At 52.1% G+C, this 26,630-nt stretch overlaps 2 protein-coding genes, 1 long non-coding RNA gene and 1 pseudogene across 25 annotated transcripts in view; 2 read left to right on the top strand and 2 right to left on the bottom strand.

Annotated features, from left to right (window-relative positions):
- The window catches only part of LOC108409459 (phosphatidylinositol 3,4,5-trisphosphate 3-phosphatase TPTE2-like), a 74,030-nt gene extending 71,029 nt beyond the window's left edge, over positions 1-3,001 (top strand). For 9 of the 18 annotated variants that reach the window (XM_073229789.1, XM_073229790.1, XM_073229796.1 and 6 more), the window contains one exon: positions 780-3,000. In XM_073229789.1, coding sequence (XP_073085890.1) covers positions 780-894 — 115 coding nt within the window. In that variant the 3' untranslated portion in view covers positions 895-3,000. Of the gene's footprint in view, positions 1-779 lie in introns of all 18 variants that reach the window. The other 9 variants (XM_073229825.1, XM_073229801.1, XM_073229816.1 and 6 more) reach the window with 6 other exon arrangements.
- SLC25A15 (solute carrier family 25 member 15) lies at positions 2,997-21,192 on the bottom strand. 6 transcript variants are annotated; one of them, XM_073229918.1, is made up of 7 exons: positions 20,578-21,192; positions 17,244-17,400; positions 12,652-12,910; positions 9,467-9,604; positions 7,193-7,362; positions 6,270-6,428; positions 2,997-5,153 (listed from the first exon to the last, which is right to left on the bottom strand). In XM_073229918.1, exons 2-7 carry the CDS (start codon positions 17,329-17,331, stop codon positions 5,029-5,031), a joined length of 939 nt encoding a protein of 312 aa, XP_073086019.1. In that variant the 5' UTR covers positions 17,332-17,400; positions 20,578-21,192; the 3' UTR covers positions 2,997-5,028. The 6 variants fall into 6 exon arrangements, with proteins under 6 accessions (XP_073086019.1, XP_036867749.1, XP_036867760.1 ...); XM_037011854.2 differs by lacking the exon at positions 20,578-21,192 and adding an exon at positions 19,962-20,064; XM_037011865.2 differs by lacking the exon at positions 20,578-21,192 and adding an exon at positions 19,962-20,064 and having other exon boundaries at positions 17,277-17,400.
- On the top strand, positions 20,260-21,301 carry LOC140847974 (uncharacterized). The gene is made up of 3 exons (XR_012128356.1): positions 20,260-20,553; positions 21,076-21,177; positions 21,282-21,301. It is a non-coding gene; the product is annotated as an uncharacterized lncRNA (long non-coding RNA).
- Positions 21,302-24,279: 2,978 nt separating this feature from the next.
- LOC118971218 (E3 ubiquitin-protein ligase RNF13 pseudogene) lies at positions 24,280-25,700 on the bottom strand (annotated as a pseudogene).
- Positions 25,701-26,630: the final 930 nt, after the last annotated feature.

Here is a 26,630-nt window from a genome sequence, read left to right as displayed (position 1 = left end):
TGAATCGATTGGTCTCATCACATACAACCCTGGCCTCTTCTTCCAATGTGAACTACATCTGACCACACAAGTCCAGCACGGCCACAGCCAAGCCAGCACCCGGCCTACACACCTGCACCGAACACACACTGATCCGGGGGCTCTTGACAGAGTGAACTTTGGATTTGATGGAAAATTTTTACTGACTTTTCCCCCTGGATGTATACAAACTTTGACTCATAAAATGAGCAAAAGTCTGTCAAATAGAGGTCGGTGTGGAACTTCATTCGGTACTACTCTTGAGAGGTGGTTCTTTAGTTACAGGACACACTTGTTCCCCTGGACTCCATGTTCATATTGCAGGGGCAAAAAGATCATTTTTCTCTCCACTCTTACATGTTCCTAAAGATGTAATATTTAAATTTCCATATACTTTTTTATTAGTTTTTATTAGTTACAAGACTTGTCAACTAACCAAAAATGTCAACTTCTCATTTTAAAAGACAGTATTTTTTTTTTACTGGGCTTCATCCACATCTCATCTCTCTGGCTGATTTCTGTCACATACAGAAATTTGTTTTATCAAGACCCAGATGTCCATAACTCCACAAAAGGCAATGTTAAAAGAATCGCGTGACGTGTCACTACTGATGTGTCTGTTACTAAACATTATTTCGCTTGTTGCTAGAGAAAGTGGGACGGACGGCAGAGATGCAGAAACAGAGCTGAGCCCATGCACGGCCAGCAGTGCACCACTGCATAGCCCTAAAGTAAGCTGTAATGATTTTTTTCTATTCTAGGCTTTATCTTTCAAGAACTGAATTGGATAATCCCCATAAACCCAAAACATGGAGCGTTTACCGTCCCGGGTTTGCGGTTGAGGTCTGTTTTGATGAGGCCTTGGCTGGCACCTAATTGTGCTGCCCCCCTTCCAGGACAGAACCGCGCTCTCCACACCCCCTGCTACTTCCTGCCGTCTTCTAAACCCACTTCCCCACTAGCATCCTTGTTTACATACATGTACATATGTTTCTTAGAAACCTATTAAATGCATAGAAGATAAAATGTCAATGGCAATTTTTGTTTTGAAGGAACTTACTTCATACGGTTTCATCCATGTTGAGATAAATTCAGAACATAGTACAGAGACGTCACCACTTTTCAGAACTTTGAAATACAACTTCCCTATCAAAATACTTGCTACTCAAAAACTGTGATTTCCCCTCAATATTGTGGGCTTATTTCATTTACTTATATATTTTTGGACAAGTATTTTTCCCTGCTTTGTTTTATTTGTAACCTTCAGATTTATGAGACGGGCAATTCTTTTATTTCTCCACTTGATTTACAAACTGTCTGTTAACAGAGATCAACTGGCACCAAAGACGGTCTTAAACCCAGAGGAATGTTCACCCGCCTTTTCTCCTGTGTTCCTCCTTCCCCTCTTTCATTACACCCAGGCATTGGGAGGGCACAGAGTCTCGTAATATGAAGGATAAAGAATTTACAGTAACTTCCGCTTTTGTGTGACATCACTAGCGAAGTCAAAGGGAGTCTGCCTGGGGAAACCTAGGTTTACCTTAAAACCCACAGCCCCTACCCAAGCTTGGGGACATCTGTGCGGGCAGGCCCCCCTTTCCTTACAAACACCAGCTAGTCCCATGTCCATTTTCTCTTTGCTACGGGTATTGTTTTAGTCTAAGTACCTTCACTGCCATTTTTGTCCTTAGGCCATAACTGTCCTTAAAAACAGCTCTTTTTTCAGCCTCATTGAAATTCTCCCTATTTGAGCGATGTTCCTTTGACTGGCAGGCTGTCCGCGATCCAGACCAAGGTGAATCCATCAGGAATGACAGGCAGAACCAGCACCTCTGCTGGAATAAAGCCCTGCCCTCTGCAAAAAGCACAGTAATGAAGGGGACAAGGGTTTGGGGGTCTGCTAGGCACTGGCTGCCCAGTGGGCAGCCCAGCTGGCAGAGGTCACCACAGCGCTTCATTAGGGGAACCACGGCAGCTCTTTAATTGAGCAGGGCTGGTGGATGCCCGGTGGGCACAGGTCTGAGCCAGGAGACGCCGTCACAGAGGCATGGAGGCTGTGCGGCCCTCGCCTGTGGCCAGGGGCTCGTGTGGCCGCTGTCATAAGGCCTACGAGGGTTCCAGCTGCGAGCACAGCTGCCCAGCCGGAGGCTTTCTGCTTTTCTGAGGAGTTTCCATCCTGCGCCTCCTAATCGGCCTCCCCCTGGAGGCATGTGCCTCCTTCCACACTAGGGAAACGTGCTGTGGCAGAACAGCTCGTACTGTTTCCTTTAAAATTCATGCGACCATCCAGGGAGGGCAGGTCGGGGGCAGGCTTAGGCAGACGGGTCGAAAGCACCGAGGCAGCTCAGTGAGGAGAGTGCTTTTTCAGTAGCCACAATAAGAAAGGAAGGAAAACCCCCATTTTTGAGAATCTTGCTTTTTGAAACAAGGGTAGTGCACCTGGGGTTTATCTTCCCTAACCTGAGATGCATCACAATGCCTGGTAAGTCTGAGCTACCACACTATCTGCTTTTTGCTCATGTAGAGAAAAATTGTTGAGGGCCTTCTGGTCTGGGGTGTTGCTTTCTTGTGAAGAATTCATTGCACAAACTCAAGTAACTCACATCATAATATATCAAAATGATACTGGTTTTCTTAAATAGAACTTGTCAGCCTATAGTACAAATACCCAGAACTTAGTACCAAGAAATTTAACTGTTTAAAAACTGGAAAGGCACCCTGCCCAAGTGGTCCCATTGCCCTCTGCCTGGAGGAGGGAGAGGATTCCAGGGGCCAAGCTTCTAACTGCGAGTGTGCAGAACATGTACTGTCAGTTCACCTACAATGGACTTTACATCAGGACTCCTGCCGACAACAAAAAACAATTAAATAAAACTTTTTTAAAACCACCTTGAAATAGTACATACATAATTCTTAAACATTTACAGGTGGTTCCTAGCATGGATGTAAAGTACTTAAAAATGCATCGTACACTTAAAAATATTAGGTACATAATTTAATGATAGAACTCTTGAATTTCTTAAACACAGTATTTCAAGTTACTCTATTATTTCTCTGGAGTACAGATCTGAAAAGGTACAAAATGTACCCAAATACTGAACCATGAATGAAGAAAATGGAAGAAGATATTCCCGATTTAAGTTCCTTCCTTATTCCCACTTAGTCTTAACTTGCCTCTGAAGGTTTCTATTGAAGATGTTTAGTTAAATCTCTAAAGGACAACGTGTGAGGTCTCCTGGCAAAGGGCTGACACGGATGGGCTCCCGGCCCGCAGCAGGGGACCACGAACTCTAAGGCGGCTCGCTTCCTGCCAGAAGCCAGTCCCGTTTTCTGTTTTGCTTCAGTCCGGGCCTGTTCAGATGAAGCACCACTCAGTAGCTACCAACCTTTTAAGTATGGAGAGAAAAGGCAGAAAAAAAATTTTTTAAGCAAATGAAGACCAGTCACAGCACCAGAACACAGACACGAAGCACCCACTCTGCACATGTTTGCCACGTCTGTCCCGCAGCCGTTTGTCGGCACCCTGCTTCCCCGAGCCTCTGGCTTCTGCACGTGCCAGGTACCAGACGCCGCAGAGAACAAGGCTCAAGGAGGGCAGAGGTGTCACACGAGGTCTGCACTCCTGCCGGCAGGATGTCAGGCTGTGAGGACACTCCTCGCCAAGCCCCTGCAGCAGCACAGAAGGCTGAGGCCGGCTTCGGTGGTGACACGAAGGGCCTCCTGCACTGCACTGCCCAACACCGCCCATCCCTGGGTCTGCGGGCGTCGGATGGACGGGCTCTTCCGCTGTGTGAGCACGTGGCGCGGTTTCCTATGGCCACTTGTCTTGTTTCACTGCTTTACAGTCATACCCCTTAAACAATTATCAACAAAATTCACTGACTGCCAGTTCCAAATGTGAAAGGTTGTGATGCTGTAGAAGCGTGACCAGGAGTCACGGACTCAGACGGGTCAGCGCCGACCTTACTCGCTGTGGAGTGCGAGCGCTGTGCTCTGTCCAGTTCCAGGAGGAGAGGGCTTCACGTCGCCCGCAGGCACCATCACTCGGTACCAGACAGGGAACAAGGGCTCTGCTCCTCGGAAGGGTTTCCAGCGAGTGAGTGTCCACAGTAGGTCAACAGCCCCTGGACAGTCCAACAGCCTACTCCGGAGTCCTGCCTGGGCCAGGGCCCAGAGAAGCAGCTAAGGGCGGTGGTCCGCTGCGAGGCCTTCACACAGTGGAGTAGCTCAGCCCCTCCTCCGCCCAAAGCCTGGCAGAGGGCAGCTCGTTGGGAGAGGAAGAGAGACGCTGGCCGCATGCAGGCCAGGCTGCCTCCCCAGGGCCTGACGCCCAAGGCCACATCCAGCAGGTGTCAGAGTGGAATATGGTCCCACCTCAGAATGAATGGCACTATTTTAACACTAGAGCCCCTTGGGAGAATGCAGGATGCCCACACAACTTAAATCAGGAACGTGGAAGCCACACCAGTGTGTACGTATATTGTCCTCTTCAAAATCTAGATGGAATTTTAGTTTTCAAGCACCCCAGGAAAACTTTTTAAAAACTATAATCCCCTAGTACAGTGCACATGCTAAGCAGATTTTAAAGGGACCCTACAACTAGAATAGGCTCATCGATCGTGTGTGACCGTCACAAACGTGGCACCTCTGGGCTTCTCTGGTGTGATCTGATGTGACACACACAACCAAACCGCGCTTCACTCAGCACTCAGCCACACACAGCCACACACAGCCATCCAGACTGCAAGAGCACACGCCGGTGCATGTGAAACCCAACAGAACCACACGCAGCCTTTCACTGGGGCCAGCAGCACCCCCTGAAAGGTCCCACCGAGGACAAGAGCAGCAACCTTTCTATTTCAGAACAGTGATGGGCAGAAGTTGTATGATATGACACAAAACAGAGGCCCTTCCATTAAGATTTAGGGTAGAATAAGGGGAGACCAGGGAACAAGGGCTCCGCCGTCGTCCCCAGACGCGCGCGCTCTGCTCTTGGTTCCCCAGAGCGCTTCAGTGCGCTTCGAACTGGTTCATCATCAGCTTCCTGCTGTACTCATAGGCCAGGAACAGCGCCCCGTTGGCAGGGAATGCTCGGATCACTGTAGGCTTCAGTCCAGAGTACAAGGCCGTCACTCCTAGAAGACACAGGGCGGTCAAAGACGGAGATACCCCTCCTTGGAAAAATCCCATGAAGCTGCACGGCACAGGTGTTCCTGCACTTACATCCAGACGACGCCCGGAACCCAACAGGTGATGGAAGGACTCACTCCCAAATTTCCCTGGACTAACGGAACTAACAACTAACCGAACAAGGACAAGCGTCCCGTCAAGCGTCCCGGAACAGCTGGCTGATGCCCGGTTAGCTCCTGGTGAGTGGGCTGGGCAGGGCTGCGGGCTCACGGGGGCAGATGGGGCAGCACAGGGCCATGGGGAGGCAGCCGCAGGGCCGCGAAGCCAAGAGCCTGGCCCTGAAGTCAGACACCAGCTTCTGGCGCCAGCACTGTGGTAATGAAGATCTAATCAGGTACGGGAGGGGGAGTGCTCTGAAAACCACAGGGGGTCAGGCAAATTTAAAGAGGGGTCACTGCTAGGAATATACACGATGCGGCGCTCTATTTGGGATTGAAATGGAACAGTTTCTGTACACTGTTGCTGTGTTCTCCCTTTTAAAATCCAGACAATCTCACAGTCCCAGGGTTAAGCTGTACGTGCGGGAAGGACAGGGCTTCACTTACTACTGGTGTAAAGCTGGCTTGATACAAACATTACTTGGAAAATCTTTATCCTCCTGTATACCCTCAAAATTGGTGGCTGATCACCTTCAGAAATCACTTAGTGCATTTCTAACCCCAGAAGACTTAGCATTAGAGGCACTGTACCTTCTTTGAAATCCCTGAGTGTTTCTGTTAGAAGTCATCTTCTGAAAATATCTGTTATGTAAAACGAGTGGTGCTAACCTCAAAACTCGTGTCTCCTTAGACAAAGTCTGTATTTAAAAAATTCCTCCAGTCCACTTAGAACAAAGAATCCCGGTCTACACGTCAGGAATAAGGACTTTAAACATTCCTGAGAATAACGAAAGTATGCTAAAGAAAGTGGCTTAGAAACCGAAACCCACCCACATGGATAACACGCACAGCTAGAACAAGGGCACCAGGCAGGAGGCCCGTGCCAATCCACCTGGACCCGGCACGCCAGCCGGCAGACGGCCGCTCTGTGCACGGCTCTGCTTCGGCCGACAGCTGACTCACCTTCGTTTTTCACAACACTTATGAAGGTTCCGATAAATCCAGCTTGTTTTCCGGACATGGAAAGAACTTGAATTCTGGATTTGACACAGTCCACTGGGTAAACAGCCAGCCAGAGGCAGATTCCACCAACTCCACCACTTAGCATCAGAGGGACGGGGCCTGAGAAGAAAGTTAGCCAACAGGTGGCCTTGGGACAAGCCAGTGCCACAGTCCCAGGGCTCAGCGCAACAGCAGCGGCAGGCAGGTGCCAACAGAAATCCCAGGGACGTGATTCTCGGAGGGGGTGTCAGATTGCACAGGCTTCCGTCTGGTAGCTGGGCCTCCCTGCATCACCGCAGAACAGGCCCTGGCATGGTGGGCAGGCCTGCCGTGAAGACCGGGAACAGAGGCCGCTGAAGCCCAGGCCGCGTCCTTTCACTCTGTCACTCTGACCTGCTGCAGCATTTTAATGCCCCACAGCTGATTCTTCCTTCCTTCACCACGGGAAACCGGAGCCGTCTTATTAAACAGCACTTAGCCCAGGAGAGGTCCCCAACACTGGGGGGGGTGTTTAAAAGGAATCAGCCCCGTGAGTCGGACATGGATGCAGTTGTGTCCAACAGCAGAACGGGCCACGCTAGAAAGAACTGTACCTTCACTGCCCTCAAAACACGCCCAAGATGTGTCCCCAGGTTTTGAGCTTACTGTGAGGGGATTCCCCATTTACTGCTGGCTCCCCACAGGGAACGGGGCTTCTCCCCTAAAATGGATGCACAGCAAATTAACAAACATCCCAGTGAGGTGTGCCTGCACTGCTGCAGCCCATCCCGAGGACGGTGCCCAGAGGGAGAGGCGCTCACTGCCGTCCTGCATGCAGACCCCCAGGGGGCGCCACTGGGAAGCCCAGATGCTCGAACCCAACTGCCGTCCACGCGAACACTTACCTAGGTCATCTTTTGATCTTCCTGATGCAAAAAATGACCGGCTCAGTTCATAGCCGCCAAAGAAGAGGAAATAGCCAGGTACTTCTCGAAGTAAAGTGCTCGAGAGTCCCTGGTAGAAGCCCAAGGGACCCTCCTTCCTAAGGATGCTCTTCACAACAGACCAGACTGTACTGGGAGCAGACGGGGAGAGGCAGGTCAGGGCAGGGACGCGGGGCGGTCACGTATCCCGCCGACTCACCGCCCACCCGCAGTCAGCAGCTGACCTGGGACAGAGGAACTGGACTCTGAGCATAAAAGCCTGTGGGAAGGAAATTTCTACCAGAAGCAAAGACACCACTGTTGAATGACAGCTTCGACCACCTGAACTATTCTCTGGCAAAGGAGCTTCATTAAAGGGCATTTGTTCACACATTTCCAGAAGTCTTATTATTGCAGATATTAGATAAAGAGCTAATAGCCATTTTTCAATGGTGAGTGAGTTACAAGGAACTGTCCAAACTGGGCAAGAATCAATGGCACTGTGTTTGCCCAGGTCCTTCCCTCCCTGCCTCCTCCCTTTTGAGCTCGTGTTCTGAGGGATTTGGCCAGGTGTCTGGGGCTTGTTCTCTTCTATCGAGTGCACGGAGGTGAGCAAGGGGATAAATGCTACTTGGCGGCGAAAGAAATTTAAGAACCGAGCTACAGGTTCCTGTAAAGCGAGAGGCACCGAGAATTCAGTGCTTAGAAGGCAAGTGCCTGCAAGGCTTTTCATCTGAAGCAGCTCGGAGCCCCGCAGCAGACACTGCACCCCAACTCCGCATGGGAAGGCATGCGCCGTGGTGGGCTTCATCCCTCGGAACAGCGCCAGACCCTCCGGGCGTGGTGCAGCTCGGCGAGCCCTCACTCCCCACTGTTCTTGGCAGGTGACCTGGCCTGGAGGTAATAAGGGTCTGCCTGTGAGGACCCCTTCCTTCTGGGGACCTCAGGAGGCTTCGCCAGGCAGTCCTCGGTAGCCAGTCCTTCCCACACACTGCTCCCTTCTGCAACTGCGACGTAACAAAATAAAACGGCCCCAACTCCGCACAGCCAGCTGCCCTCCAAGCCAGGTCTCAGAATCCAAGCGGCACGTCGCCCCAGGGTGGGCACTGCTCTGCTTGGAATGCAGTCGGCCAGTATCTACTTTGGTGTCAGGGGTCCATTCGCTCAAGTCCTTTGGATCTCACAATTACTTCTTAAAAGAAACACCTTAAACAGTTCCAAGGGACACGAAGACAGCTTTCTGGGTGGTGTCAGTGTTTTATTCCTTAATCTGGGCAGTGGTCACACAGGCATGTTCGTTTTGTGAACCACACACCTATGATTTCTGTGTGCACATTGTACTTCAACAAAAAGCTTTAAAGACATACTTTTGGACCTCTAAGTTCTGCATAATAGATCCGAGTTGGTCGTAATGAATCATAAAGGTGCAGAAATTTAAAACCCCATCCTCACTGGGGGGGGCCTATCCCTCTGAAAATGGTCCCATTACTGGTTTTTCCCAGCAGACGTACAGGCTTTGAGCTAATTAACCACAGCAATGTCCACGACCAAAACTTCAGTCAACCAGATGTCAAGATAAATAAGAAAGTTCTGAGATCAGTAAGGACAACAAATTGCTTTACAGTTCAGGTAAGTCACTGCATATGTGCCCCCCTACCAGGGTCAGGGGACTCGTTTCTAGACTCAGCCGGACATCGATGTCATCACTGAAGAGCAGCTGCCCTCAGGAGTTTTGCTGAGGTTTCCACAACGGGGGCCCGTTGCAGGTGTAGAAGAATTCAAGAGGAAGGTAAAGGAAGGTACCACCAGGATCTGGGGTGACCAGCCCGTGTGAAACCTGGGAACAGGATTCAAACATTCACCTCAGAATCCCAGCGGGCACGTATGAACGCCCAGCTCTTGGACATGGTTCCAAACCCGTCTGCCCTGTGCCTCCAGATACAGTCGGTGAGCGTGTCTCCTGCACTCAACAGGCCAAAGGGGGGTGGACATAAGCTCCTGGCTCCTCTGCTTCCAGGCTATTAAATGTCTGCCCACAACATCCTGTGGGGTGGGGGGCTTGGTTCAGCCATCACAGACAGTCCGTTCAGAAAACTGTCCTCTGCCTGATGGGGGAAAGTGTTCTAGGAACACAGCGTTTTGGAGTAGCAAGTGTGCTTCTCTATCTGCCACCTGACGTCAGGACAGTATAAAATCTCAGACACTCAGTACTCCAAGGCAACAGAGCCCTGAGGTTTGTGCCCGAGCAGCACTTACTTCTGGCTTCTGGTGATCTTTCCGGACGTCTCCATCTCATGCATGGTCTGCAACCGGCATTTGACAAGCTCAGTGGGGCACAGCACCAGCGCAGCAAACGCAGAGGCGAAGGAGCCGGCGGCCGCGTTCTGCAGGTCACTGGAAGGACACAGCGCAGGGGACCTGTGACTTGCCTGGCTGTTCTTTCATGGGGCACCCACCACGTGGCCCCAGGGGGGCAGGAGCAAGAGACGGGCCCCCTGAGCTCCCTGCAGGGACCGGCAACGTCGTTTCAGCTAAGGGTCCTTCAGCAACACCCCAATGCCCATGTGGGAAAATGACGACACAGAGAGGGTACGTAACGTCCCCAACCTCACACAGCTACTGGAGGGCAGTGCAGTTCCACCCCATGTCGGCCTGACAGCAAAATCCACGCTCTGCTTATTAGAGGGTCACGGACTGAATGTGTGCCCTGCCTCCCCAAGTTCCTGTACTGAAGCCTTGGCCCCCAGTGTGACTGTATTGTCGGGGGGGGGGGGGGTGGCTTTGGGAAGTAATTAGGTTTAGATGGTTAGGTCACGAGGGTGGAGTCTTCATGGGAAGACACCAGAGCGCTAGCTCGTGCTCTTCCCTGGTACGTGAGGGCACGGTGAGAGGGCAGATGCCCCTGCAGGCCAGGAGCAGAGCTGCCCCTGGGCACCAAGGCAGCCAGCACCTCGACCGCAGACTCGCCAGTCTCCAGACTGAGAGACGAGTTTGTTGTTTGAGCCTCCCAGTCGATGGCACTTTGTTACAGCGGCACAGAAAACCCAACCAAAAACCCCGGAGGAGGAAAAGTATCACCCACGAGCCCCACCATCCAGCAACAGGCACCATAACACTCCGGTGCATTTACCACCGAGCTTTAAATGAAAGGAGGCTCTGAGGCCGCCCCTGCATGTCCCAAAGCCTGGAGCAATCAGACCGGCAAGGTCGCTGCCACAGATGAAGACCCGGGGTGACTTCGTAACCAAAAAGCTGCTCAGGACAGGAAGGCTTCCCAGTCTGGCTGGTGACCTCCTGCCTCAGCAACACAGAGGGCACAGGGAGGGCGCCGCGGTGCCCGGGGAGAGAGGGAAGCCGGCGGGAGGCGGCGAGCTGGGTGGCTGCAGGTAGAAGGGCTGAGCTGGAAAACTAAATGGAGGCGTGAACGTGCATCAACATAAGAACAGAAGTGTTTGCCGCAGTCACCCATGGGGCCTGGAGCTGGGACCCAGTAGGAGTTCCCTGGGGGACAGTCTCACAGCCTCCCAGGGCAGGGGGCCTGCCTGCGGCCTCTATCCCTTCCCACGCACCCCCACTTAGCTCGTTTGCCAGAACCAAAGCTCAGCATGGGTTCCTTCAGCCACGTCCATACTTGGCCTCCCCCAGGGACTTGGTCAGCCTGCTGTCAGGCAGTACCAGGGTCATTAACCGGAGTCTGCCAAGTTTTCCAGGACAGAGGCGGCATCGATAAACGTAGGTGTCTATTGACACTGAGATGCAGTACTGGCCCAGATGCCTGTGCAAGGGCAGGGCCGCGTCACATGCGCAATGGACTTTGCCTCGTAAATGCTTTCATCCCCCAGGGCACTAAATGAGCCATGGGCCCCACGTGGCCACGGTGAGAGCACTTGGAGCTGGAACAGCAACAGGCACAGGACGGGATTCTGTAAGAACCACCTGCTTGCCCCCCGTGCAGCACACGTGTGCCTGAACACTCCTGCTACAAGACCCCATCCAAAGGGCAAAGGAGAACACGACCCGGGGGCGTTCAAGCCGAGGCAGACAAACGTTCACAACGCTGTTGCAGGAGGTCGCACGGGTTCTTCACCTTCTGCTCATTCGTCTTTTCTGCGATCTGACCCCCCCAAGAAGGCTCCAGCGCCCCAGCTGTGGTCCCGGAAGGAACACGGACAGAGCCGCGAGGACGGGGGCTTGCTCCAGCTGCTCAGCTGTCGGCCCAGAGCACGTGGCCGTGAACACATCAGCACCTCTCCGGTGTCCTGTGTCAGAGGGACAGGACCACGGTGGGCGACTAACCACACACGGCACGCGTCAGAGCCTAAGCTCGAAGCTGCGCTTCCCCAGGGAACCAGCAACACTGTCCTACCGGAGGGAGAAGATGAGAAGTGCCGGGGGGCCCGGGGTGAAGATGGGGCCCTGCTCAGCACTTCCTCCGTCTCACACGCTTGCTCACTGCCTCCGTCCTCGCCCCTGACCTGTGCCGCGCTGGGGATGCTGAAGACGCCCTCACTCCCAGTCTCTCCAAGCACTTCCTTCCCCCCCCGGCCCCCCTGTGCTGGGAGGCCGCAGCACCAGTGCGCAGCCCTCCCCAGGCGCCCCCTCCCTGGGTGGGCTCCCCCAGTCCCAAGCCTTCATGACCGAGATGGCGTCCCTCCACCAAGGCAGGCTTCCGGCCCACAGAAGGCCCATCTTCAGACCTCCAGGCACCTCCAGAGAACACTGCATGGAAGGAACCTGCCTCAGTCCTGTGGGGCCCGCGCTTCCCACAGGGCCTCCCAAGTCCCACTGAAACAACCAAGGGGGAGGCCTTTGCAGCCACGAAGCTGGTAACAATGATTTTAAGTGATTTAAAACGACTCAGTGTTCTGAGGCAGGATGGCCACACATCCTAGCGGCTTCTGAATTCTTTTTAGTCTCCGTGTGATGACTGCCTAAGGGACGAGCAAGCACGAGCCAAGGTCTGCCGTTTGGGGTGGACGCGGCCAAGGAAGCAGTGGGTTCCCCTGCGCCTGCTCAGATGCGCTGGATGCCTCCTAAAATTCCAAGTTTCTCCTCCAGCCCACGTGGCTCAGGCAGCTTCCCCCCACACTGCACATTTGCTGAAGTGGAACCCGAGCATGCTCACAGGTGCACCTCTGGTGTCAGGCCAGCAACGCAACCGCAGAGCCAGCACCCAGTGAGCACGTGAACAGCGTCTTCCCAGAACACCAACCCGTCCCAGCATTTCTTCTCCACGGTGGATCATGCAATTCTTCTCCTGCATGAAACATGTTTCCCAAGCTCTAAACAGTAACAGTGTGCGTCTTCATAATCAGAAAGAAAGTAGTGATTTTAAGAAAGGAAATATTCTTCCCCATAAGGTATCATACAAATCTCAGCTGTACAGCGGTGTCATCTTTTTTTTTAACCAAACAGATAAAGCAACTGTGTCCCCAACTCACCTCAGCTTAGCCTGCTTGTCCAGTCCCACCACTTTCTGCACCACCTGCTGGCAGAAGCCGTAGCACATGAAGAGAACAGAGTTCTCGGCGATGTTGGCGATCAGCGCCGGGCTGGTCCCCTTGTAGAACCCCCGGAAGCCCACCTGGGAGTAGGTCTTCAGGCAGCAGTCGGAGAGGCCCCTGTACAAGCTGGGGAATGTCTGCATCTTCACCTTCATTGTGTCGAAGGGCTGCCCGGTCAGGACACACGCTGTGCCCCCTGCAACCAGGAGAGAAGCCCTTCTCCAGCACAGGCCGGCTGTTGTGGCCTAGCACACAGTGAGCTGCGGAGCGGGGGCAGGCCGCCTGCCCCGGGGCCCACCTCTGCTTCGGTTCATTTGACCTCTTTCTCCTCCCTGCCTCCTGGCCAAACACCCCAGTAAATGACTCCTAGGGGCCCCAGTGTACCGGCACGCAGCTCCAGCCCTGACGCTGCTGCCACTAGGTAGGAAAACAGGTGTGTTCAAGTCAAAGCCCCACGATGCAAAGTGTGGTGTGTGTTTAGGAGCCTTGGGAAAGGGGTCCGAGGGACCTGGGCTGGAAGCGTGGCTCTGCTGTGAGATCCTGGACACGCAATGCAGCACCAGACCCTCGACTGCTCACTGCGTTAGTGTGAGAACTAAGTAAAAAAATGGATGAGAAGACTTAGCCTAACTTGGCTGCTACACAAGTGTTAATAGTTACTGCACACATGTGTGTGTGTGTTCCCCAAATACACAGGAGAGGCAGGGGGAGTCTGGGAAGAGTTAATCACTCCTCTGCCTAACGCCCAGGGGTACCTATTACTGTAACAGAAAAATCACAGAGGATCAGGCAACGGGATAAAGACGAAAAGAGTCCGGCTGATTAATCCCTGAAGAGCTAAACGTTCAACTCTATGGAAAAAACCTCTTACTTGAACTCTACCAATTAATGGTTTGTATTCAGAGAGGGAATGCACCGAAGTACAACTCTGATGAGCATAAATCATATATTTATATCCTCTTACACCTTAAGAGCATTAAATACAGAAAATCCCACACGGTGTTAATTACTTCAGTAAAATTTCTGAACGTAAGGAAGAGAATGTATTCTAACGACCCGTGCTGTCCCCAGACCCCGGCCGGGCCAGCACTCTGGGAACAGCTGCTGCTTAATGCTCCACCTTCCTTGGGCCTGAGAGGCCACCGGGCCAGAGACGTCCCCTGCTCGCATCAGGTAACACGACCTTTGGGCGATATTACTCAAGTCTTATCACAGTTGAAGGGCAGGCTCGCAAAAAATATTTAAGAAATGCAATTTCATAACTTGGACATCGTTCAGTCACTCCAAGTAGGTCGTGGAAAATAGGGCTGTTAAGAACAATTCCCAATTATTGGCGGATAAGCAGACATTTCCAGTGGAATCTGAAAACTGACCTCTTAAGCAATCACAAGTGTGACCTCCAAGACCCTATGCTATTGTCCATTTCTTCTAGGAGAGCAATGATAATTTCTGCTGTGTCTTGCCACATCATCCTCAAGTCTGAACTAGTGGAATTTAATAAATGTGATTATAATTAGGGTATTTGGTCCCAGGTACTGACGGGCTAGAATAAAATAAGATCCTCATTATATCAAAATAATTTAAATCCCCAAAGAGGTAAACGTGGCAGAGTTGGAAGTTCATGGGTTGAAACTGTCAGAATTTTTAAGGTGGATAATTTAGACAACCTAGATGCAAATAAACTGAATAAGGCATGCACAAATATTTTAACTGGAAGTTTTCCATATTTTCACCATCATCCTAAACAGTTCAGAGATTATGGTCATATTGCAATATGCATTGCTTGCATGTCTGTAATAGTTGCATTCCCAGTAAGAAGGCGGGAGACTAATGAATTTTCAAATGCTGGCTATGATTCTCTCCTTTCGTCCAGGGCACTGAGCTCCTGGCCCATGGAACTTAACCCACACAGCTGGCACCAGCAGGTGTTCACCGTGCCTCCAGGTGGGTGATAGCCATTCTGAAGCCACCGAGTGCCACGACCTAGCAGGTCCTAAGATCTGCCAAGTCAGTGAAAATGTAAGTAACGTATCGTAATTAAATACTTTTCCGCTTGTTCAGCGCTTAGGCCTCCAATCACCTCCTTCTCCATAAGAGCCAAATGGAAATGGCCTCTGTATGCTTCCACGGGGGTCACACCTGGCCCTGCATTTCACTCCGCAAGAGAGACGCTCAGACCGCGTCACCCTCCACCCTTGCCACGGTGATGCTGTGGGTTTTCAGTCCTCAGCACAGCGGGGTGAGCGAGCGATGAGACATTGAGGCAATCTACTGGGGAGGGGGCAGCGTCCGCGAGGAAGGACAGCTCGAGGGCGGCAGAGGAGAAGGCCGAGCAGCAGACCTCCAACCAGAAGGGCCCGGTCCACTCCATCCGCACATCCCCGGTCACACTAGCCGAACACGGCTGCTGCGCCGCAGAGCGGAGGCTCTAGATTCCACAGGTGTCAGGCTGCTCAGCTCACGAGACAGTAAGAGCAGAGGACGCCTGGACGCTTCCCCACAGCACCTCGCACTGGATCGGCTCTGCTATTCCGTACTAACCACATCCTTGGGGAGCCGTGTCCACAAAACAATGGGGGTCCTCTGCCCCTGGCCACGGCTGGCCGCAAACCCCCAAATCCAAAGAGCTGGGTGGTGGGGGCTCCAACCCAACCCCCACCTCAGGCATGCGTCCCCCAGGAAAACAGACCAACAGGACAAGGCCCAAGCACCGGGGGTCCGCGTTCTGTCCGCACCCTCCAGCTGCACGGCCTTGGACAGAGCTGCTGTCCTTCTCTGGCCCCTCTTCGACATCTGCAAGCAGAAGAGCCAGCAGTCTCTGAAGGCCCTTCCGGCTCCATCATTCAATGACCGAGACCCCTCCAAGTGGACTGAGGCTTCTGGTCTGCACACCAGGCGCCTCCAGTAGAAAGTCCTTAGGTCACCTGCCAGGCGGAGTCCACAGACCCCCGCAAAGGAGCCTCTGGTCCTCCAAAGTCAGACACCCCCGGGCAGTGCGGAACACCTGCCCCCGTCATCAGGAAACCTCAGTGCTGGTATGGATAAGGGCCATACATGCCATACCGTCGTAAAGAAGCAAATGCCTTACACAGCGACTCCCAGCACTGCTGCAATTTACGTCTTTTAATATCTACTGTCAGTCACAAATGTGGCCCCAAATACCTGTCCACACATAAATGCCTTTATAGGAAAAGGAACCTTTTCAATTCTATCACAATAGATCTACACCTTTGATAGACGGAAACAGACTGACTGAAGGACATTTAATTCCAAAAGCTGAGAGTCTCCCATGTGGTTAAATACCCTCCTGCTGAAGAGACAAAACTGAGCCCAGAGCATTCATGGGACCGTAAGAGGACACCAGGGGCATGTAAATGGGGCCACTGTCCCCACGGTCCGCATGGCACGGAGGGAGGGGGCAGGATGCCGCACGGGGCCTGGGGGCCTGCGGCTCAAGTCCTCAGCAGGGCGAGGGGCTGACGTAAAGGTAGCCGTCAGGCTACAGGCCGCTGTGGCAGGACCCAGGCAGCCCGTAGCCCCACGCCCGGCAGGCCCTCCTCACGGTCTCCCCCGGGGAGCCGCTGCCTGGGCTTCCTGACAGCGTCTGTGCTGCCCGTCCCCACCTTCCTCATTAGCCTGCCTGGGCTGACCTTTGGCTCCTGGGGAAAGAAAGACTTCACTCTTCTCTGAACCACTATTTCTTTTTTACCATTAAGGTAATGACAGGAAGAGGGAAGGCAGCCTCTGACTGCTCGGACCCCGGACCCAGGAGGTCCCAGTGGACAGGCAGCGGGCAGCCCACCCCTCAGGCCTCTCCACCCCCCAGCACTGCGACCCTATAGGACAGTCTGTGCAGGCGGCAGGGTGACGGGCTCAGCTGGGAAGTATGGGTGTTCAATCACGGCTCCTCTGGCCCTAGAACACACCAGGAATCTGCAGAGCCACGTTCAACCCACGAACTTCCAACTCTGCCACATGCCTCAGGCTGAGCAGGGTTATTTTTCTGAAGAGTGACCTGTGTGCCTTCTTAAGAGTCGCTCGTGCCCAGGGGCTGCAGTCTGCCCTGGAGCTCGCCCCGACGCTCAACCCACCATCCCCAGCCACGCCTAGGGCCTCCCCTTTCCTTTCAGGGTTCTAGGACAGCCGACCGTTAGACCCATTGACCAAAGACATCTCTAAAGGGCTGTCGTAAGGACAGGAACAGGGTTTCTCTGGAGACACCTCCTGGTGGTATTTCTGAGGGTCCTGAACACTGCTGGGCTCGGAGTGGAGCCCACGTCACCTGTATATCACAGCCACCTGACCACAGAAAGGTGCCTTCAGCCCTGAGCTGCCGCGGCCTCCACCTGTGAATCGGGGACGCTCCCACCCCACACCCTGGCCCCCAGCACGGGGGACCGCTCTACCTTGCGCTGCGTGCAGCACACACGTCCGTTAAATGGATCTCCAGGGTTGAAGCACATTGCCCCCGGAGAGGAAAAGGTAATATTTTCACCGTGTTTTGACTTGACCTCACTAGTGGAAGGTACCTGAACAGAAGACAGGGTTTTCTCTGGAGTTACCTGCGGCCCCTGCCGTGAGGTCGATGGCAGCTTGGATGGCAGGGCTGGACTTCATGACGGCCCCCTCCTCCACCGGGCCCCAGGACGGCAGTTCTCTCGGGCCTACAACAGGCGCCTCATGTCCCTGGGAGGAGGCGAGAGATCACCGTAAGCCGGGCCTCGGCGGCCTTCCCTTCCCGGGAACTGCTGCCTGGCCACTGGGCATGAATTTCTGAGAAGGGCTCCACATGGCTCCAAAGGGCAGGGCCTCATTATCAGTGCAGCTTAGCGATTGGCCTGCCCTCCGCCCCTCCCACCACCACCCCACAAAAAGTTCACAGATCAAAAACCTTCCCAGAGTGTCAATGTGACAGCCACCGGCAGGAGCTTCAACCAATCTTCCTGCAAAGCTCAGAAATGGACGTCAAGTGCGTGAGCCAACCAGACGGCCCAAGCCACATCAAACTGGTTGTTCAGAGGCCTAAGGTAACTCAGTGCACTAGGCTCACTTCTAAACTAAGACAGCAGTCCGTGCTGGGTCCCTGAGAGGAGGTCACAGAACAGTACGTCTGGAAAGGACCGGGTAGGTCTGAATACCTGCCTGCTCTGCCCCCAAAGCTGGGGGTCCCCATCCAAACACGGTGAAGAGTGAAAGTACCATGATAACCCAAAGACAGTCACAGACAGCCACCTCTGGACAGATGTGAAGAACTGTGAGCAGGAAAGTGTTCTTGCAGCTGCAAAGCACAGTACGAGACACTAGCTCTCAGCCCCACAGCCCCTCCCGGCTTCTCCTCCGTAAGTGGGCACCCAGCCCCTGGGGACCTTGTTAAAATGCCGATTCTAGCGCCAAGGGCCTCAGGTAGGACCGGAATGCAGCCTGTTTTGACATGCTTCCCAAAGAGGCTGACAATCCCTGGCCACCCACCTCACTTTGAGAGGACACACCTCGACCGTTGTGTCCCGAATTTGTTTGACAAGGACCATCTGGGCCACGTGTCAACTACTCAAACAGCCAGGCCGGTCTCCTGGGAACCCTAATTCAGCATGTCTGGCCTGGAGCGGAAGTCCAGGAAAAGGGGAGTCTATTCCTCTACCTTTAGACAAAAGTCAGCTATTCTTGAGGCATGGACTTCATCGATATTGACTAGAGGACAGGGAACTTGGTTACTTAAAACAACCAATTTTGCAGCCAACTGTTTGGTTTTCAAACTAGAAAATGATGAATAACAAGGAGCAGGTTTTAGTCCTCATGCTGAAGACCTGCGACTCCCGTCCAGCCACCTCTCAGAGTTGTGTAGGGGGTGGACCAGATGGTGGGGGACACAAATGTAATCCTAAACATCAGCAGGAAATAACTGTAGCCTCCAAGAAGTTTTTTTAACTACCTGGAGCATGTTGTCAGACAGACACCATGAATCTTCCTTTCTTTACAAAAAAAAAAAAAAAGAATTTTTATACTAGCAACATAAGCGCTGTACTTAAAGCAACTAAGTTAGGGGCACAACACTGATTCACATTGTTGATCGTCTCGTCCATGTGGTGCCAATTACTGAGGGTGACAAGGTGGTGGCCATCTGGCATCCAGAGATACTAATCTTTTTCCAGATGGAATACAATTTCCGAGGAAGAAAAGGACTTGTCCAACGTCATACAACTCGTCGGTGGCAGAATTCCACCCAACTTGCCCCTGTTAGGTCTGTGTCTACCGTCCAGTACTTAATTCCCTGGCCAAAAAGAACGTCACACGCACCCTGCATTTTGGAGGGAAATGGAGGCAAGAGGGGGCGTTCACCCGGGGCACACTTAACGCGGCTTCTCCGTGCGCGCCTTCCCTTTGGGGTGGACGTTTCTTAGGAGCGGAACCGCGGGCTGTAGTGTCGTCGGTGTGAATCCACCTTGGGGGCAGCCAGAAACGCGCCACCTCCGCCCCACAGCTAAGTGCCCCAGAACTACGGGGCGGGACGCAGCGACGGGCACGGAGACTAACTCGGCGTGGGCAGTCGGTTCAAACGCGGCCGAGCCGGAGGCGGCTTCGCGAACACGTGTGGCCTGCAGGCGGCGGGGCGGCCCGGCGTGTTTCCACCGCTCCGCGCCCGCTGCCCGGAACGGCGCCCACAGACTGCGAGGGCGCACCGGGCAAACTGCACGGGCTCCGACCTGGAGGGACGGGCCGCGGCGGCCACCGCGCGTCTTTGTTACCCGGGAGCCCATGCCTCGCGCGGGAGAACCCGGGGGGGTGCGTTCTCCGCCGGGACCACGAACCGCGGCGGGAGATGCCCGCGGGGGCCGAGGGGGCGGCTGGGCGGCGGCGGCCGCGCTCCTGGGCCGGGGCGCGGGGTTCCGGGTGCGGCCCACGGCCGAGCGCCCCTCCTCCGGGCGCCGCCTGCAGGGGCGGCCCCGACTCTCCCCCGGCTCCGGACGCGCGCCGCGTCGGCCCCCAGCCTGCGAGTCCCCATCCGGGGCGCCCGGGAGGGCCGAACTTCCCGCCGCCGAGCCCGCCGGTCCCCGGGCAGCCCCCGCCGGCAGCCTCGGCAGCGCGCGAGCCCGGGGCGCGGCGAGGTCCTCGGCACGTGGGCGGCGCCCGGCCGCCCCCCGTTCCGGGAAGGTCAGGCCGCCCGGGCGCGCGCCCGCCGCTCGGCTCCCTCCCGCTCCTCCCGGCAGGCTCGCTGCCGCCCGCGCGCTCCGGACCCGCGCTGCGCTCACCGCACGCGTCCGCTCGGGCTCCGCCGCCGGCTCTCGGCTCCGCTCGGCAGCGGGGGCGGCCGCGGCACCACCACGCGGGCCGCGCGCCCCGCCCCCCCGGAGCCCCGCCCCCTAGAGCCCCGCCTTCCAGGCGCCCCGCCCCGCCGCACGCGCCCGCGGCCCCGGGCTCCGTCCTTGTCGCCGGCGGGCTGCTCGGCGCTTGGGAAGCGGAAGTCGGCGCCCGGCGCGCTGGTCGTGCCGCCCCGGGGCCGCCCGGGGCTCCAAGCGCTGCCCCCCCCGGGCTCCGGGGCCCCGGGGCTCGGCCCGCCGCAGGGCGGGGGGCGGGCGGGGCTGCGCGCGTCCCGAGCCCGGAGGACTGACCGGCCTTCGGGCGGCTGGGGCTCCAGGCCTTGGACTCTTACAGTTGGATAGAAAGTTCGGGAAAGACAGTGATGAAAATAGGTTAATGCCGGTTAACAAAAAATCTCCCCTTCTGCCTCCTGTAAGGAAACCCATCCCCTCCCGTGACAGTCGGGAAAGTGCACCCGCCGCTGCAAACTGGACCCTAAGTCAGCCTCCGATCTTCGAGTTCCTGCTGAATTAAAGGCTGTTTGTATGGCTCCCCGGCATTTCTTACAAAGCAGTTGTGGGTAAAATTGTAGTATTTCCAGAATATCTCGCCTGGCCTTGGTGCATCTGCATCCTCAAGGGTGGAGAGCAGTCCATCTGTTACCCGGGCCACGGAGGGCTTGCCTGAACCTGAGAGGGGTGGGGAGGGCTGTTTTTACTTCTACCAGAACAGGAAAGAGACGGCCCGCACTGCGGTTTGTAAGAAATAAACGGGTTTTAAGCTTTGTTTCTCCCTTTGACTGATTTCGGTTTCAGAGGTATTTTGCCCCGGCATTTGCACTCCCCGGACTTAACAATAATCTTCACGGAGTCTTGCATGCCGGGCGGAGGGCATTTTGTCCAGTGCACTGAAGACAGAGCCCTGCTGCGTGGGAAAGGCCCCGGTGGCTCGTGACGGCTACTCGGTGTACCGCAGTCCGCCTCTGGATTGCTTTGGCTCAGCCTCATGCATGTATTTTCATTTTCTCTACTGTGTTTCTTTAAGACATGTCATTTTCTTTTACAGCTTTCTGCTTTGTTTGGATGTGGCCTTGAACTGCTATCGATGCGATTCAAGGGACCTTCGATGTGGGTCGGTGATTTAAATGTTTGGCAATGACTTCACATGGTGAGGAAGTGAGGGGCCCTCCCCTCGCGTAGGGGGTTCTGTGAAGGCGGCGGAACTCCCGGTAAATGGGGGCGCTCATCAGAGCAGTACGGCTGTCTCTTCAGAATCAGCAAGTTGGCGCTCAAGCTCGGGAACAGTCTCACTATGGAAACGAGCCAGCGAGCTTGAATGACTTGCCCAAAGGGCCATGCAGCAGAAGGAGCAGGAACCAGATCGGATCTGGAGTCGGAACCTACGGATACAAGCCCTAGGGGACCGAGGGGCTTCAGGTATCACCTGGTCCAGGGGCTTTTGCAAACTGCAAGTGCGAGACCCAAAGGAAATGTAGTTGGGCAGACCCAGGTAAGTCATACGTCAGAGCACTGAACTTGTAAGTGGGCTCGTGTAAAAATCTCTGTGACCTTTAGTGAGTCACACAACCTTTTTAAACCCCGGCTGACACGTAACTGCTGGCGGCCTCCTTTGAGCCTTCTGGGGCAATCCACCACCTGGGGGCCCTGCGGTTTGCCCCTGCCCCGGCCCTGGGCCCCATCTGACGCCTAGTTGTGTCTCCCTTCAGCCCCTTCCTCTCCTGCCCTCACAAAGGCAGTTCCAAACTCCCCACTCCTCCATCATTTCTTCTCTCCCTCACCTCTCCGTAACAACCCTCAGCCACCATTTATTCAGTAAACTAAGAAACGACCAGGAAACATTTACCCCGATTTTTAACCCCTAATCTCCAAAGTTACCTTTTTTTTTGCATAAACACATGCGTTTTTCCTCTGTCTTGCTTGCTGCATCCCCAGGCCTAACACCATGGCTGGCACAAATGATGCCGGCGAAGAAACTGAGGCTTTGAGAGGTCAAATCACTTGCCCCAAGTCCTATAGGTACCAAGGGAAGAGCTGGGACTCAGCAAAGTTCTATCCAATTCTAAGCTCGTGTTCTTACCCACCTCACTGCATAGTAGTATCTCCCAGAAGGCTTTCTCTGAAAAGCAAGAGGGTTGCAGGAAACAGAAGTTCTATCTCCTGGAATAGATCTCCTTCCATTATTTTATAAAGTCACCTCAGCAGCTTAAAATTCCTCAAAGTAGTGGCTCTTTCTGCTATCTTTGTTTTAGCAATAGAGAAACAAATAGACAGATGTTAAGAAGCCTATCATCTTCCAGGAGCTCAGAGAACTTGATTGGAAAACCAGCTGGCGTTAGATCGTGAAACTGTCCGTGCAAACTTTGTGCTAAGGGTAATTCCCCAGGAATCTGATGACCTCTAAAGTCACACATCACTGCTGTCAATATAGGTAGGTCAGCCCCGTAGTATTTCAGACCTGGGTTCCAAACAGCAGATGAGCCGGTGCACTGACTCCTTTATGCCAGGCACTGCGCTTGGGTTTGCCCAGTCCAGGGACGTCAGTGCAGCTGACTCCAGATGAAGGGACAGGTGTGACGCAGATCAGAGGTGAGGGAGGGGACACACAGAGTGGCTACATGGAAAAGGGAGACTTTGCTTTTCAGCAAAATTTCACAATGCACTGGTTAATGATACTAAAAGGAGAAACAGTTTTGCCCCTTGAAGCATTTTGATCCTGATACCATTTGGGTGTGTTTTGACAAAGGGTTTAGATCTGTAAATAATTCAAAAATATAAATCATCTCTGATTTAAGGGTACTTTTAATTGATGAGAAAGAAGAAAAAATGCTTTTACACAATTTCAACTCCCATTCAATATTCTTAGCTGCTGATGTAACTTTTGTTGAAAAGTACCTCCAATCACTTTTGGAATCAGAGTTTGTATTTTAAATAAACAGGGATTTTGATTTCTTTCTGTCTGTGTGGAGTAAGGGTGTATTTTGCATCCCACGAAAGAGTTGTTTGGACGATATTTTAAAGAAGTACAATTTCTTTTATTTGTCTTTTTTTGGAGGCATTTTAATGGCATAAGCAAAAAGAAAAAAAATCAATTGAATTACATATTTTGTGAGCCTTAAGTTTGACTTTATAAAATATTTTTTTAAAAACCATGATTTATAGCAGCAAAGAATTAGGGGAAATGCCCATGGATGTTTAAAATGTAATGGGTCATCAATAAGAGGAATTATATGCTATAATTTTAAAAATTGTTTTTCAAACCATACGCTTTAGGATATATTTGGCTGCAAATAACAGAAAGCCCAACTATCAGTATATTTCTCTTGATTATAGAAAGAAATCTAGAAGTAGGAAGTTCCAGGATTCGTTAATTCAACATCTCAAAAGTATCTGGGTCAGTTTCTCCGTGATTATCTTGGCTTTTCCTTCATGATCACAAAGTGGCTGCCACAGCCTCTGAAGGCAGGAAAGAAGCATTCGCCCATATCTCCTTTTCATCAGAGAAAAAGAGTCTTTCCCAGAAACCCTGTGTAAAAATTCCCCTTGTATTTCATTGACCCAGAACTGAGTGTCTTGCTCCCCCAAGCATAACCGAGAACAGAATGGAGTTACCATGATTGGCAAACTCCTTCCAAAAAGGACCACCTGGTAAATATTTTAGGCTTTGCAGGGCATGTAGTATCCGTCACATCTATTCAGTTCTTCTGGTATAAGCAAAAGCAGCCATAGACTCTATAAATGGTTCCGTGTGATTGTGTTCCAATAAAACTTTACACACACTGAAATTTGAATTTCATATCATTTTACCTGGCACAAAATATTATTCTTTGATTTTTTTCAATCATTTAACACTAAAAAACTTTTTTTTTAAAGTGGAAAATGTGTTTATTAACATTCAAACTCCCTTCGTACAAGGTCATATAAAAACTCTTAGCATTTTCATTATACATTAGGTATTATTTTCTACATAGTTACAATGATGTATAATATAATTTAGCTTTTTATAATATATTATTTAAATACATTTGTTCTGTTAAACATAAGCAATTATTTTCAGGTCTAATACTTACACAGTTTCTTCTATACATGGTTTAGCAGGGCTTATTAGCATAAGATGCTCTTTATTAAGAGGTATATGATCTGAGTATTAACAGTTACTGAAGTTTGGTAGTTTTACACAGCATTTTCTTTTGGTTTGATCACAACACAAAACTTGTAAGGATACCGAAATTCAGTGAAGTCCAGAGACTTACTACTTTAGTTGATGAGTCACATTCATAATAACACTGTAGTATTCAAAACCTTTAAAAAAAAAAACCTTTGAAATCTGCACACTAATATAGTCCACTCCTATCAGGATAAGACTACTTGGGAATAGAAAGGAAAAAGTCTTCTTTGTGGTGCCGATAGGAAAAATGCTAAATTACTTTGTTGCGTCCCACTAACAGCAATTTGGGCAAATAACAGAACGATCATGTTCCAACTCAGTGACTCTATAGGCAACTTGATGGAGGAGGGAGTTGGTCTGGCTCATGCTCGGTGGCCACAGCACTGACCTTGTGTGTGATGACACGAAACATTTGCATAACTGCGATCTAGGTCTTAGCTGAAAGCTATACTGAGGAATTTCTTTAATGTTGTGGCTTTATTTCATTCCGAAAGGAGAGTTGATCGGATGCCTGACTTCCGGCACCAGTCTATTATTAGTTATTAGTGAAACGAAGTGCACCCCTGCAGATAAATACCAGATCAAAAAAACCTGTTTCAGCAATCTGATTGAACTGTAGAACAATAAAAAGTAAGTTATTTCTACAGGAATCTCTGAAAGCAAAAAAATCAAATTATAGACCTAAATAAACACTTTAAAGGGAAATAACCCAATCACCCCTGAAGGTCAAACAGTATTTGCTATATTGTGGTCCTGCTCACCATTAGGCTGCAGCTGGACCACAACACTATGTTCATTAATTTCATTTTCTGCATCACTACTGTCAGTATCTTCATTGTCATCTTCCTCATAGTCTGAAGATTCTGTCATGTTCTGATGTGAGCGGGATACTGACAAAGCCCCAAATGACTGTGTGCTGACAGAAGCCAGAGGTCTAAGTAAAGGGGTATGTGCTGACACCTCATTTTCTTCTAGACTACTACCTGTGTCAGAGTCTGAATCGCCTTGAGAAGGAACAACTTTCTGCTTGCAGACTGGACAAGTTTTTTCGGTTTTAGTCAGCCAAGGGTCTACACATTTGCAGTGATAAGCATGGGAACAAGGAAGGATTCTGAGCTTGTCTCCATCTTCATACTCATGCAAACAAATGGCACATACATCATACTCATCTCCTTTTTTGAATTTATGAATAGGGAGTTTCTGAAGTTGATCTTTACAAAGTCTGTTTCTTCCAGCTCTGTGTCTATCCTGGACAAATTTTGTGATCATGAAAAAGACTATCAAGATGAGACAGATGCCCACTATGATAAGGAAAGGAATTAGGTAGTATTCCAGAGGAAGAGTAAATTCTGGAACTAAAATAATGTGGCCCCCTTTTTCATAGATGAATTTGCCTTTCAGGGAATTAGCTGATGATTCCCCAATAAAGACAGATGGAATGTCAATTTTCTTCAGCACATCAATGTCGTTGGATCCCATGCTGATGAGGTCATCGGAATCAACATTGTGAACTATGGCTGCTTTGTATCCTGCTTTCTGTGCATTTAAAACCTTCATATCAAAATTACCATCAAGTCTTCTAATTAACACGATGAAAGTGCCAGATGAATTGTCTTTTACTGGTGGAGGCACTTGGGTTCACAGGCATTTTCTGGTTTGGCGTTAATCAAAAAACCCTTTAAACCTTCGGCTGGAAGTCTATAACCAAATCTCGCCGGAAGATCATCAAACGTCTGAGTCACATTTTCAAAATTAGATGCTAAAATGTCCGCTTCTACAGGCAGTAAGTTCAAGAATGCAAAGAGCTGGATGGTCAAGATGGTATATATTTGTGTGGCTGACAGCATGAGCATTCCTATGGAGAGCAGCATCTCGCTGCAAAAATACCTGGAAGCCTGACCCCGAAACACAAAGAGGCTGGTCAGCCGCGTTGCTGCAGGAGAAGTCCCTATCCAGACTTCGTGACTGAAAATCCGGACCGTCCCCCACAGCCGGAGTCTGAGCGGGGTCTGCCTAAAAAACATTTGTATGGCTCGTGGTGGCCATATGAACAGCAGTGCTACTCCAGACTTGGCTGGTGGGCCCTGGTTTGTCCACCCCTGGCTTAGACCACTGATGAGTGCCCCCCACCCCCGGGGCCTGTGGGAAGGCTTGGAGAGGAAGAACTCCCTCGTTAGGAGACGCCCTGAATGTTGGCAGGGTTTCAAACAATGCTGAGCAGCCAGCAAGCATGACACATGCCCACTGCAGACCTGCGGAGCGTTGCAGAGGCGGCTGCACGTGCAAAGGCGTACCTGCGGAGCGTTGCAGAGGCGGCTGCACGTGCAAAGGCGTAGGCGCCGATCAGGGCGCTGCAGCAGTTTGCTTCTGGGGTGCGAGCAGAAGGGCTGGGAGGTGCACCGCCCACCGAGCGCTCAGGCCCGTACCTGCATATA

Source organism: Manis javanica, chromosome 1, assembly GCF_040802235.1.
Source record: "Manis javanica isolate MJ-LG chromosome 1, MJ_LKY, whole genome shotgun sequence".
NCBI classification, from domain to species: Eukaryota; Metazoa; Chordata; class Mammalia; order Pholidota; family Manidae; genus Manis; species Manis javanica.
This window is presented reverse-complemented; position numbering and strand designations above follow the sequence as displayed.

What these genes read in the sequence shown, in the direction of transcription:
- SLC25A15 (XM_073229918.1), bottom strand. Translation starts at nt 17,331, where the DNA reads ATGAAGTCCAGCCCTGCCATCCAAGCTGCCATCGACCTCACGGCAGGG. An exon ending in AAGATCACCAGAAGCCAGAA is followed by an intron (nt 7,363 to 9,466) that starts GTAAGTGCTGCT and finishes GTCTGCTCCCAG; the next exon opens with TACAGTCTGGTCTGTTGTGA. An exon ending in AAGATCAAAAGATGACCTAG is followed by an intron (nt 6,429 to 7,192) that starts GTAAGTGTTCGC and finishes CTTTCTTCTCAG; the next exon opens with GCCCCGTCCCTCTGATGCTA.